This window comes from Sphaerodactylus townsendi, linkage group LG05, assembly GCF_021028975.2.
Source record: "Sphaerodactylus townsendi isolate TG3544 linkage group LG05, MPM_Stown_v2.3, whole genome shotgun sequence".
Lineage (NCBI taxonomy): Eukaryota > Metazoa > Chordata > Lepidosauria > Squamata > Sphaerodactylidae > Sphaerodactylus > Sphaerodactylus townsendi.
This window is the reverse complement of record NC_059429.1, coordinates 103,718,353-103,732,568: the sequence shown is the minus strand read 5'-3', so window position 1 is coordinate 103,732,568 and position 14,216 is coordinate 103,718,353. Positions and strand designations below refer to the sequence as shown.

Here is a 14,216-nt window from a genome sequence, read left to right as displayed (position 1 = left end):
TTCGTGCACCACTTCGTGACCTGTCTTTGTTCTAGAATGCTGTGTTTGGGTCAGGTCCAGGAAATGGTGGATGAATTCTCAAATCGCTTGTCATCTTTATGGTGAAAAAGGTATAGTCAATCCCAGCCAAAGGCTCTGGTGATCTTCTGTGGAATCTTTTTGTGACAATTCCCCCCCCCCTTCCTTGCAAAATCCTGCAGATCTGCACTACATTATTTGTTCATTTTGATTGTTAACCTGCCTTTTGCCAACCAAGTCGAGCTTAGAGTGGTTTACGACACAATTAAAATTACATATTTACAGTTAATATTCACTATTACTTACTGCTAACACTTTAAAAATTCGTAACGGCACCAAAATATATCACATAGGGAAGGAGGAGGTCAGCTTGATGAAAACCATCCCGGCCTTCAACCGTGGGCCTGGCAGAACAACTCACTCTTACAGCCTCTGCATAAGTGGGACAGGCTCAGCAGGGCCCCAGTCCCACAGTTCAGACAGTTCTGCAAGTCAAGGACCATGGCCAAAATGGCTGAGGCTGAGGACAGCTGGATAACATTTGAGCCAGAGACCACCAGTAAGTTTGGTCCAACTAAGTGTAATGCCTTATCAACAATAGGTTGATATCAAAGAACACACTTTCAGACTTTTTTCTAGATCTGCACATTACAAAAGCCAGGTGAAACTAGGCAGGGGTGGTCAGAGGCATAGCTCCAAGGGGGAGGTGGTGGGGGGAAGGAGATGCACTGGGTGCACGTCCCTGTGGGTGTGTGGTGAGGGCGTGGCAGGGGCGTTCCAGGGCAGGGCAGAGGATGCTTTTCCCCCTTGCTACGCCTCTGGGGGTGGTCAAGACCAACAAATTCTGTGGCTTGTTACAGAATTGATTAATTTAGTGCATTTTAATCCCGCCTTTCCTTCATGGAGCTCAGGTATCATTTATGGTTCTCCCTTCTACCAATTTATCCTGACAACAACCCAGAGAAGTCGCTTAAGCCAAGATACTGCCCCAAGGTTGTTCAGTACATTTCATGGCAAATGGGAATTTGAACACAGGATTACCCAGCTGTAGTCCAGCATTCTTAGGCACTCTGTCACTCTGGCTGTCAAGGATTACCTGCAAAGGGTAGTGATTCCATTTTGCTTGTGTGTGTCAGGCAAGATTGAAGCAGAGTGCAAATGTGTGTGTTTTCCCTCCTCTTACTATTACACTGTACCCACACAATGAAGCTGATTAGTTCAGGACTGACAAGAAGAAATAAACATTCTCTACACACTGGGTAGTGATTTGTAAAGGAAGTGCTTGTCTCAGTTCCCACAACCATCTGTTTTTATAGAGGTGTGGCTCAGTGGTAGAGATCTATTTGGCATGCAGAAGGTTCCTGGCTCAATCCTTGGTATCTCCAGTTAAAAAGATCAGGTGGTAGGTGATATGAAAGTCCAATTTCCAAGATCCTGAAGGGTTATTCTCACTCATCAGGCCATATTGATCTTGACAGAGCAGTGATCCAGCTTGCTGTAATGCTCTCCTTCATTTGTCCAGATCAGGGTCAAATTGAAACAACTGTGTGTGGGTGTGTTTAGTATTTTATTACCCTTCCAAACCTTTGAAACCTGAAAGAAATAAATATTTAATTTCATAGCCTCGTGTTTGTATTCAGTTGTTTCGCAATAGCTGTTCTCATGTGTGTATGCATCAGTTTGAATCCTTCAGGTTTGAATCCTGAAGAATTTCCTATTTGAAATTTGTTGGATGGCCTGTCAGCTTGAAATGCTATAGAGCACCTTGCTGGGATCTCAGTATATTTGGTTCTCCAAGCTTTCAAACTTATATGTTGTGAAAATTATAACAGCTGCAAATACTGAGTATTTCTGTTCCACCTATGTGGAATTTTAATAAAACCGTATGCTTAGCATTTTTATAATCTTTATCCATTAATACTTTGCATAGTACCTTTCTAATGACAAAAGCTTAACACATGCCTTATCTCCATAATCAGAGCAGCCTATAACCAGTCCAGGTTTTTTGTTTCTCTTTCAAGATCTAGTCCTCATTTTCATTCTCCTCATTGCTTTTCCAAAGGTGATTTCAGATCATAATTTCTCTAACAATGGTAGCCTTGAAACAGAAAGTACTTGATGGATCTATTTAACTTTTCTTGGGTGGGTCAGGTGATGATGTGAAATTGGGTTGGGTGAGTATGTGAAGTCAGTCCTCTTGGAAAAGGTTTCCTGTCATGATTGCTTCTCCCTGCCCCTCTTGTCGGTGTTGATTTTTCTGATACAATGTATTGTCGAAGGCTTTCACGGCCGGGTTCAACTGGTTGTGGTGGGTTTTCCGGGCTTTGTGGCCGTGGTCTGGTGGATCTTGTTCCTAACGTTTCACCTGCATCTGTGGCTGGCATCTTCAGAGGTGTATCACAGAGGAAGTCTGTTACACACTGTGTCTTCTGATACAGTTTGTACTGATTTAATTCATAACCATATATAGCACCTTCTCCCATAGCTGGCGTGTCTTTGTAAAAAAACCGATATGCCGTTTTAAGGATTTAAAAAAATTGATAGGTGAATCAAGTGGATTAATAATTGAATTTCAGCCTTTCTGCATTTTTTTCCAGCTTAATGAAGTACTTTGTATCTGAAGCGCACTATTAAGTCTTTTCACCATTTTTGCCATTTGCTAATGGTTTCCACATTCACCTCCTCACACAAGTATCTTTGTTCACAGAGAAGCAGAGCTCCCTTATTCAGCCCCTCCTGTTTCTCTATGACCATCTGTCAACTGGCTATTTCTCTATGTTCCTCTCACCCCAAATGCAGTGACACTAACAAGATCAGGGGAACCCTCATTTGTGTGTGTGTAACATTGTTATGAGTCCCAGGTATATATGCTCCATTTTGGAAGGGACGAAATCCTCAGTGCTGGTGAAATTACTAGGGTTTCCCCATGAAAATGGTAATTTCATGAAGCACAGCTGAAATGGGTGAGGCTTTCTTCTGAATGTTTTTCACAGCAAGGGCAAAAACATGGCTTAGTGGCAGAGCATTTGCTTGACTTGCAGAAGGTTCAGTCCCCAGCATTTCCAGGTGAAAAGGATCGTGTCGACGATGATGTGAAACCTGAGGATGCTGAAGAGCCACTGCCAGTCCGAATGAACCATGCTTGACCTTGGTGGGCCAATGGTCAGAATCAGTACAAAGCAGCTTCCTGTGTGTTATGTGTGTCCAATTGGTCAGTTTCACTGGCATCAAGATAATGATAAATGAAATAGCGATAGAGTAAGTGGGTAGGTAATGCTGAAAGGTAGCTTACGTACCATCAAGCAGTCACCAAACAAGTGATAGTACGATTGGAGCGGCATCTGTTTACAGGGAAATATGGGCCACTGTCCTGGTGGACAGGGAAGGAACTGTGGCTTAATGGGAGAGAATCTGCTTTCAGTGTCGAAGGTTCCAGCTTCTTGGTGTCTTCAATTGTAAGGACCAGGTAGTAGGTAATGTAAAAGACCTGTACCTGAGGCCCCAGAGGTAATGTGAAAGATCTCTACCGGAGACCCCAGAGAGTTACTGCCATTCAGAGTAGACAATTCTGATCTTGACAGAGCAATGGTCTGACTCCGTATAAGGCAAGTTACGTCAATGTTCAGTGTGGTGCCAATATGGTGTAGTGGTTAAGAGCAGGTGCATTCTAATCTGGAGAACCGGGTTTGATTCCTCACTCCTCCACCTGAGTGGCAGAGGCTTATCTGGTGAACCAGATGTGCTGTCACACTCCTACATTCCTGCTGGGTGACCTTGGGCTAGTCACAGTTCTTCGGAACTCAGTCCCACCTACCTCACAAGGTGTCTGTTGTGGGGAGAGGAAGGGAAAGGAGCTTGTAAGCCACCTTGAGTCTCCTTACAGGAGAGAAAGGTGGGGTGTAAATCCAAACTCCTCCTCCTCTTCTTCTGTATTGATTAGTGCAGGGGTGTCAAACTCGCAGCTGTCCAGATATTCATGAACTACAATTCCCATCAGTCCCTCCCAACATGAGCATTGGCTATACTGGCAAGGGCTGGTGGGAACTATAGTTCATGGAGGGTCGCGAGTTTGACACCTGTGGATTAGTGGATCATGTCTTCTCTCACACTAGTCAGTGGTGGCGAACCTTTGGCACTTCAGATGTTATGGACTACAATTCCCATCAGCCCCTGCCAGCACGGCCAATTGGCCATGCTGGCAGGGGCTGATGGGAATTGTAGACCATAACATCTGAAGTGCCAAAGGTTCGCCACCACGGCATTAGCTGGAGACATCTGGGGAGGCATAATTTGTGTGTGGTGGTAGTGTGTGTGATCTGTGGCAGAGGCAGAATAAATGTGCTTGAAAGCACAAATGTGATTTGAGCCCTACACAACTAGCAATCAGGGGAGGGACCAGCAGAGGTGATGCTTAGCCTGTAGATGACTGCCACTATTCCAGTTACCTCAAATATGCTACAGTTACTGAAGAAAAGTGGATGTCTGGAGACACTTTACTAACACAACTAGATAAAATGCTGGAAATTGTCAGTCGTTCTTCAGATGTCTACAATTTAAAAATCAACAACTGTAATCAAGGAAGAAGCTTGAATGGAATGTTTCGTGTTCCACAAAAGAAATCACATGTGTAGAGACTACTGTTATCAGCAAGCCTGGAGAAATGCTCTGTCCCTTTAACAGGCGTCATGTGCAGGAATAGGCAAGGGAAGGTTTTCATCACCTGGTAAATATCTCATTAAGCCACTATTAAAGGGGCAGGACTTTCTTTTTCCCCATGCAGCTGGCAGCCAATTAGACCTTGGATACAATATCACGTAATTGGGATAGTGCAATCATTCGTTTCCTGGATCTTCTTGTCTGTGCAGGAAAATCCAGCTGAGAATGAATATTATCATGAACTGTCCAATAGTGCATAGATGCTGCCCTTGAGTAGTTATTAGCCCTGGCTTTGGACAAAGACAAACATCCATGATGAATGAAATGCTTTTTTAATACACAGAAATATTAATATTTTACTCATATTCTTGGGTATGCAGAAATAGATTAAACCAACTTTTAAGGGGTCGATTTCACTTGAGCAGCAACACCTTGTGTTTCAGAACAATTGTGAAACAAGCAATGGGACAAATGATTGTAAGCTGTTCGTGGAGAAATACAGGGTTGTGTTGCTTCTATCGTTCACCAGTCCTGATAATAATCACAAAAGGTGAAGCCCACAATTCCTTGAGCAGTACCGATGGGGAATGTGGGATGGTACTCAAGATACAAGGAGCTGCGTGACGTAGTGGTTAAGTGCTTGCACTGCCACTCACACAGTCAGGAGTTTGAGCCCCCTGTGGGTCAGATATCCTGGCATGGTCAATCCAGAGGCTTGCCTATAAAATCACTGCTCGCAGTGGTACCCCAGGGTCGGATACAACTGAAGGGGAAACTTTACCTTTATTTAAGATAAACAGTGGAGTAGGGTCAGAAAAGAGCATGCTTGCTCTGTTTTGGGCTTTTGCTGTTTTGGTATTCTTTCTGGGTGGGCCACTTTCCAGTGTGGCTTAGAAAATCATCCACAGATTTAAAGAGCTCCTAATGTCTACTGAATCTGAATCTCTTTGGCTTTTATTTCACTGCTTCTGCGCTGATAACAGGAAGCATGGAATTGTATCCAGGCTAGTATTTCTACAGGCACAAGGTCTTCCACTCATGGAGCATGATTTTCCTCCCCACCCAGCACCCCCACCCCCACCCGAAGGCTGCAGCCAGAATGGTGGCAGCAGCAAAATCATGTCCTGTGAGTGAAAGTCCTTGGGCTGTGGAAATGCTAGTCTGGGTCCAAGCCTAACTCCAAGGAATTATCAGGAATCAGTCCCAAGCAGGTCATCAGCACTGCCAGCAGGAGTGTCTTATAGATCCTAGCTACCAGGTCTTCTTGGATCCACACAGTCAAATATGCATTCTGAGTTCAATACTTGGATGGGAATTTAATCCCAGGTTTATGTAGAACAGATTTGTGTGACTATCATGGTGTGCTAAGAGAGGTGGTTTCAGCTTGTGCTGTTTGCCTGATCTGAAACAGCTTTGGGAGTGCTATTTACCACTTTGGGGGCTCCACATGTTCTGATGAGCTACACCTAGATTTCCTCAGTGGTGCAAACTGCACCCCAGGAGGAATTTCAGGGTTGGGAAAATGGCATAGAGGGGAAGGCTTTAGCCTCCTGCCCTCACTTTCCATGGTCTTGATCTAAATGAGGCATGCAGAAATCACAATAATGTGTAGTTAGGTCCTTATATGAATCTCTGGCTTGATAAACACATGAAGACTTTTGTAAGTAGACCAGTTATTCCTAAATTGTATATTAGGGTCATGAGAACTTTTAGGCAACCTTCTAGTGATGTCACGGACAAAGCAAAATAATGCTCTAAAGGGAAGCGGCAAGAGGAGTAGACTGAAATTTTGATCCCTCCACATTCCTCTACCTCTAGAACAAAACTTGGAATATGCTGCTTTAGAAGCACGACACTAACATTTAATTTACACTGATTTTTTGAACTCAGCTTGAGAGTGGTGTTTAATTATGGGTAACAATTTTTTTTAAAAAAAATCTAACGTCAAATACATTTAGATTTCCAGTACAATTTTTTGGGTCAATCTGCCTGCACCTGAATATGCATTGCTTTAAAAAGGATGCTGTTGTTTGTGACACATATTTGGTATATGGTGATGTGCATCACAATGTGGAACTGTCCTTAAAGTATAACTGTTTGGGGGTGGATTCTAGCATCACAGCGGCTGCCTGGGGGGCAGGGTGGGGGGGGGACTCAGATTTTGCACTGGGCTCCATTTTCCCTCTACGCCTCTTCCCAGAGGGGAGGGCAGAAGGAACTGCCAGCTGCCGGCTGGGAGCCCAGCTGGTGGGGGGCAGGGGAGGGCAGGGCAGGGGAGTCTGCCGTCCCTGGCCTTGGAGAGCTGCTTTTATAAGCGCTAGGCCAGGGGCGGGGCTTGGGGAGGCGTGGCCATGCCCTAGGGGTGGGTGGGGGTGTGGGCCCACCCTGGAACCCCCCCCCCCATAAAAAATCTACACCTACGTCCCTGCATTCAACACTTTCTCCCTGCTCCCTATAAAGCAATGGGACACCTGGCTCTGATACGGCCAAGAGTTAGGTAAATTGTTGGGTGTCTTTTTTATTGTTTTCCCAGGGATGTTCAAATGTGACCTTTTTGCATTTTGATTCATGTTTGGGAGCTTTTAAAAGAAATGAACTGAGAGTGAAAGAATGGAATTGTGATACTCAGACGCAGTTCATGCATCATGTTGTTCTGCCATCACTGATCCATGTTTACATGATGTACAGGGCAACTGCATAACCGGTTCAGGTCGGGCATGTGCTCAGTGAGCTTCCTGGTCTAAGAATTTAAGAACTGCTGGATTAGGGCAAAGCAATTCATCCAACATCCGTCCATGGCAGTGACTCCATAAAGATATAATGGAATGCAGCCATCCCTTTTTGTTTGAATGGCGAGTGCTCTTTGGAGAAAAGGGTATAAGATATAAAATTACCCTGATGAATAAAGGCAGGCTGCCTGTGAATATGAAGCTTTTATGAAGCTTATATGTTTTAGCTGCTATGGCTGCTATTGATAGAGCCATCTTTCTCAAATTAGTCTCTTGCTTCTAAGAAATACCTAAGCTCTGCAGTAAAAGTCAATCTTTGTTTCCAGACCATTTCAGTGCTGCAGAGTTAATCTGGAAAGAGTGCTAGGTGAACTTTTAATGGGTAATTCTGAAATGGAAACATTCAGTCTGAAGAATCAGGTATGCAGGTATACAGATGCACAGTATGTTTACAATTCACATTCTGTGAAGCATCCATCCTAACAAATCCCCACTCCGCCAAAAAAGGTGACTGGATGATCTTGGGACAGCCACTATCAGCCAAATTTGCCTCAAAGGGTTGCTGTGAGGATAAAGTTAGTTCAGAAGGAACATGTATGCTGCCCTAGGCTCCTTAGAGGAAGGGTGAGATAAAAGTGCACTGCACAGATAGGTGACTCAGATTGAACTGAGCATCAGTGGTTACTTTTATTAATTTAAAGATTCCCATATGTAGATTGCACTTAGAATCTTAAGATGATATCGGAGCATCTATACCAGGCCTGTAGCTACTGTGGTGCAAAGAGGGGCTGGGACCCATCAATCATTTGGCATGCCCCTCCAATCAGGGCTAGGGTTCGTGTGAAATCCATCACGAATCTTCCAAGTGTAAATTCTCTACATAAAAAAAAGAAGGAGCTGAGGTAAAAAGGTGTGAATCCCACCAAAATCTTCCCAATGTGAATTCTCTATGCAACTGCTAGAATAGAATTAGAACTTAACGGGGCTAAAATGTCCTAATTTAAAAAGCTGGGTGGGGTGTGTGTGTGTGAGAGAGAGACATAGGATGTCTGAAACTTTTTTTGCACATTTCTAATTTTTGTAATCCAAGATCTAGTGCATTGCTTATTAGATACCTTGTGCTATTCAGTTGTGTTGCTTTGTCTCAATTGCAAAATTGGCAAATAAAGAACAAAACAGAAATAAAGAAATAATAAAGAAAATAAATAATGATGGGCCTGTACTCATTCCCTCTCCCCCATGAAAATTTTCTGGTATGGGCCTGGTATATACACTGTGCAAATCATGTCGATATAACCAACATGCATCACAGCTGATGTTCCCAAAGAGTGAAAAGGGCGTCAGCATGTGTCCCTCCTTTACAGGTAGGGGGAGCCGTTTCCTTTTCAATTATTTTTTTTGCTAAACTAGATCACCAGTAGGATTACTAAATCCTCTTCAAAAAGAACGTTGACTACATGGAATTTGGGATCACAGGCTACCTGCTAAATTATCCAGAGGATGCATGCAGGGTTTTGGAAGCAGTTCTTCATCTTTCATGGGTTTTCGTACCACCTGTGCATAGTGGGAGCACTGTATTTTTTTGGTTCTTCATGTTGAGTTACTGTTGTAAAGAATTATATGGGACTATATGAAAGATAGACTGATTGCTTTTAAAAAAAGAGTGAACTTTTGACTTTGATAACATTGCAGTGAAATAAAAAAGGAACCATATCAAACAATCTTCAAACAGTGCTGCTTTTTGCAATTTAATTGTGTCTATATTAGAGGCTGTATCTACCCCTCGCTGGCTAACATGCTAGAGCAATCATTCACAACTGGATTGGCTTGTCCACCTAGACAAATTGATCACTGTAGCGCAATGATTTCACAATGTCCACCAAAGTGTGGATGCAGCCAAAGGCTAGTTCCTTAAATTGTGCTAAGCATCTTGTTTCTCTGCACTGAAACTGGCATCCCTGTAGCTGCCATTTTTCTTCATAACAGTGCACATTGCCAGAATCATGAGAGCACATGGCTGCTGGCAGGGTCACAGTGCGAGCAAATACCATGAGCAGCAGTTATAAAGGACAAGTGATGCTCTACACGAGTGGATGTAGCTCCCTTCTATTGAGTCAGATCATTAATATATCAAGAACAATATCGACTATTCTGAGTGGCATGGCTTTCTTCAGGGTCTCAAAAGGAGGTATTTCATGTGAACTTGTAACTGGAGATGCTGGGTACTGAATCTGGTCCAAGCAAATGCTGTACCATAGAGCCACAGATCTTCTGCTAGGATGTAGACTGTCTCACGTCACTGTAACACTTCCTTAGGACTGCCAAGAGTTAATGGGAAGCTTGTGTAAGATGATTCTATAATAGCTGCATCTGAGCCAGAAAATCTGTAAGCACAAGCTAAGAAGGAAGGCAACAATCTCTGAAACAGGGGCAGGTGTAACAGGTGTGTCTGCAAATGCTTTGGAAGAAGAAGAAAAACAGAGTCTGTGTCTGTTCAGCATCTCACACCTATTTGCCTCTCTCGCCCCCTTCCTGAATGAAGATCCAGACTCCTTCTTAAAATCAGCTCGTCTTCAGCGCCTGCCATCATCTTCTTCAGAAATGGGCAGTCAGGATGTATCGCCGCTCCGGGAGACCACCAAGGACCCATTCTCTGGGGACTGCAGCTGTCGCCAGGATGGTCTGACTGTGATCATCACTGCCTGCCTAACGTTTGCTACAGGAGTCACGGTGGCCTTAATCATGCAGATCTATTTTGGTGACCCCCAGGTAAGAAAAGATCTTTGATTCTTTTTCTTCCTTCTCAGGGTGGGAACATTGTACTGACTTCCACATGAATAAGAGCAGATTTTGCTCTTTCAGGGAACAGCTGGGTAGAAGTCCAGCAGTATCTTAAAGACCAAAAAGATTTCCAGGATACAAGTTTTGAAGAGTCAACGCTGCCTTCGTCCCTACTTGTTTCCTACACATAGCTGGTGAAGGAGGCCTTGACTCTCGAAAGCTCATACCTCAGAAATCTTTTTAATCTCTAAGGTGCTACTAGACTTGAATCTAGTTCTTCTACTGCAGACAACATGACCACCTTCCTGAAGCTATCTTGAATGGAGCAGTAACCATGTCCTTTACCAGAGGCGTAGCTCCAAGGGGATGGGGGTGCACGACACACCGGGTGCATGTCCATGTGGGGGTGTGGTGAGGGCGTTCCGGGGGCATGGCAGGGGCGTTCTGGGGGCATTCCGGGGGCATTCCAGGATGGAGCAGGGGGAGGACGCACCGATGCACAGGGCACTTTCCCGCCTTGCTACGCCTCTGTCCTTCACTAATAAGATTTTTTCCCATTTAATCATAGTTTTTATGGACAATTTTATGGACATAGTTTTTATGGACAATTTGAACTCTTCTTGGATTTCTTTAAATGGGGCATGCTGTTTGCACAAAGAAGCCTCGCTGTCTGCCTCTGTTATGCACCTTGTGAGCATAACTCAGGTGTGTGGCCCGTGAAAATACATCCTGAAGGCATTTTCATATGAAACTCCAAGAACTGTATTTTATTAATAGTTTTTATCCTATCCTTCCTCCAAGAAGCCCAGGGTCCTCCTGCATTGATCAGAATGTGCATTCCATTGAAGATGGCGTCCTTTTTCTCTCTGTATATCATTAGCAATGTTCAGAAGTCTATGAGAGAGATTAAATGAAAATGTCACCTGTGAAAACACCCAAAGGGCCTAACTAAACATTCTATTCAAATGCATGCAATACAATCCCAGAAGCCTGTTTTTGTAAGAGAAAAACTGTTTTTGGAGAGGGCGATTTGGAGTGGAGAAATGGATCAGTGAATGCTTTACTCCATTTCATGCCTGTCATTTCTGTGCTCCAACTCTCCCCCGCTCCAAGCCATTGCCTCTCCGCTTGGTGAAATTCCAAAACACATTTGTGCTTGCCAACATGCATCTTGAACTCCACTGTGGAAAGTGTAATCTGGGAGCAAGCTGGAGTGGAGACATGATGAACCGGGAAAGAAGTTAAGCACCCTTACTAACTTTTCTATTCCAGCAGTCCTCCCTGTCAGCATTTTCCCCTCTCTCAAAAGCAGCATTTCCCCCCCTCTCTCAAAATAAAAAAGGAATTTAATCTAAGCCAATTCACTCATTATGCTGTGCACAGGTTGAGTCCAATTATACACATGGGTTTCCCCAACAGTCCAAAGAGTACCCTATGCCAGACCATATCAGCTCCAGAAAATGATGCATGCTAAAGCAAGAAAATGCCCAAATTGGAACAACTGTTAAAATTGAGGTGGGGTGGTAGTGGTGGTGGCACTTTAAAAGTTCTACTAATGGCTCAGAGGTGGAAGGAATGCTATTGGGCTTCCTGGTCACATAAGGTTCACCATAAGTCAGTGGTGACTTGCTGGCAATTTCCACGATCAGCGTGGTCATCGTACTATGTGGTTTGTGTCCTTGATCCTCATATATCTTCAATTCACAAGGAATGTAGGACTACCATTGATTAACTAGTCAGGTTGTAAAAATGAATCATATTTTCTCAGTAAAAAATATTACTATTCAAGCCCCTGGAAAATGTATTCTCATCACCTGGCTTCTTGTAGATATTCCATCAGGGTGCCGTAGTCACCGATGCTGCCCGCTGCACCGCACTGGGAATCGAGGTACTGAACAAGCAAGGTTCCTCTGTGGATGCAGCCATCGCGTCTGCCTTATGCTCAGGAATTATTAACCCACACACAGCTGGCATTGGCGGGTAGGTAGTCTCCATCATCTTTTTTTTTTTTGCTTATAAATCACCAACTTCTTATGTCACACTGGGAAGCGTTTGAGTGGATTTTCTTCACTAGTGGGGAAATGGTTTGAGCCTTGAGTCTCAGCAAGACAGGCAGGTTATAAATAAAGCAAACTGATAGATAAGTAAAGACTTGTCAAAGGCTTTCATGGCTGGATTCAACTGGTTGTTGTGGGTTTTCTGGGCTGTATGGCCGTGGTCTGGTAGATCTTGTTCCTAACATGTCCAGTATATAACAGACTTCTCTCTGTGATACACCTCTGAAGATACCAGCCACAGAAGCAGGCGAAACATTAGGAATAAGATCTACCAGACCATGGCCACATAGCCTGGAAAACCCACAAACTAAAGACTTGTTCTAGTGAGATCAGTCTTCTTGACTCACTCTTCTGACAAAGTGCTTCAGCCATTTTGCAAATAGCGAATACAAATTTTGATGACTGTCATTGAGATGGCAACCTGGAGGCTGACTTTTATGTGCATCTTTTAACAGGGCATTCAGCACTAGCCAAACTTTCTCACCAGCTGAAGCTGCCATGTGGCACAGTGGGAGATTTTTTAAATGGAAAATCAATGGTGTCCTCAGAACCAACATAAACATCTGCAGCCCTGTCACCAAGCCCAAGTGTCTATGTTAACGTTTATGAACTGCTAGTACCAGAAACATATCAGTAGAACAGCTCTGTTAAGTTCAGGGTCTTTTTACCTCCTTAAAATGAACATCTTCCTCAAATATAATCACTTATTTATACCTTTGTCCCTTTAAGCATCTTGCCATGCTCACAGACACAGTGACACTGATCACTTAAACAGACAAGTGCTCTTGTAAGCTCAAAAATGTATCCACTCAACAGTGGCGTTTTTTTAGATCCAGGTTTTATTTTCTCCTAGACTCAAAATAAGTTATCTTACATGAAACAGAAAATATAAATGACAAGTTTGGTATTAAACAACAACAACTTAGGTAGAGCAAATTCAAATGAAGCAGGACAGAACACCCTTTGCATTGACTGAAATCTGGATTGAAATGTCATCGGTTGGATTTTGTACATAAACCAATAATTACAGGCTAAGGATACAGCTGCATATCAACGGTTCAAATGACAAATGACTGTTAATGTGACCTTTAAGAGCTAGATAATTCCCTTCCATGCTTAATTCAACCGCATCACTCTCTTGAGTTCATACGGTGTAAAAACCAGAAACATGTTTCCTTGAAAGGAAGCGTAGCTTTGAATGTTACCCAGTTGTGCTGAAAGAAGGGACATAAGAGAGTCTCATTCTTTGCAGTGTTTCTGTGTAGATACTACAGAGAACATCCAGATGAGGGTTCCCAGTGTTCCCAGTTCAATGCCATCACTCAACCAGTGGCATAGGGATTTCTCTGAGGAATATCAAGCACCTTTGCTGCCATGGATACTGTCATACTCAGAAGCTTGGATCAGTCCCATCAATGTATTCCATCTGTCCGTATTTTCTAGCACCATTTTTAAAAAGCACTGATTCCTACATTGTTCCTATTTTTGTTTGTTTGTTTATTTAATCTGTACATTAGTTTCCTGTCCATTACTAGATGTTCTTTTAAAGGATGTCTCATAAAAATGTGTGGTCTGCAGAAACTGATCTCTGACTGGGTGGGTGAATACTTATGAGGTTGGATTTGTCAGTGGCATATGTTGACAGCCACTGATCTTCCCAGTGTTCCCCAGGGCCAGTGATTTTTAGTCACCCTAAGCAACTTGGGAACCCAAGCCCCTCCCCCATGCTGTGGAAAGACAGCGCTCTCCTCCTTACCCCCTGTGCAACCCAGAGTTAGGTAAGACACGGCTCATCCCCTTTGGCCCCAGACCCCCTCAAAAGTTGATAGAGATCCAGGCCACTTCCATTTTTCGAGGGTCTTGGTATGCAAGTGTATGCCTAATCTCATTTGGAGATAACACACAAAGTTTAAATTTGAGGTCCTCTGTGAAAGTGAGAGCCAGGCTGAGTAGCCCTCCTGCTGCCCCACCCCAC

The 14,216-nt window shown here is 43.6% G+C and overlaps 1 protein-coding gene across 2 annotated transcripts in view; it reads left to right on the top strand.

Moving 5' to 3' along the window:
* The window catches only part of GGT7 (gamma-glutamyltransferase 7), a 45,938-nt gene that overhangs the window by 1,100 nt on the left and 30,622 nt on the right, over nucleotides 1-14,216 (top strand). For both annotated transcript variants that reach the window (XM_048498197.1, XM_048498196.1), the window contains exons 2-3: nucleotides 9,946-10,172; nucleotides 12,013-12,164. In XM_048498197.1, coding sequence (XP_048354154.1) covers nucleotides 9,946-10,172; nucleotides 12,013-12,164 — 379 coding nt within the window. The remainder of the gene's footprint in view (nucleotides 1-9,945; nucleotides 10,173-12,012; nucleotides 12,165-14,216) is intronic.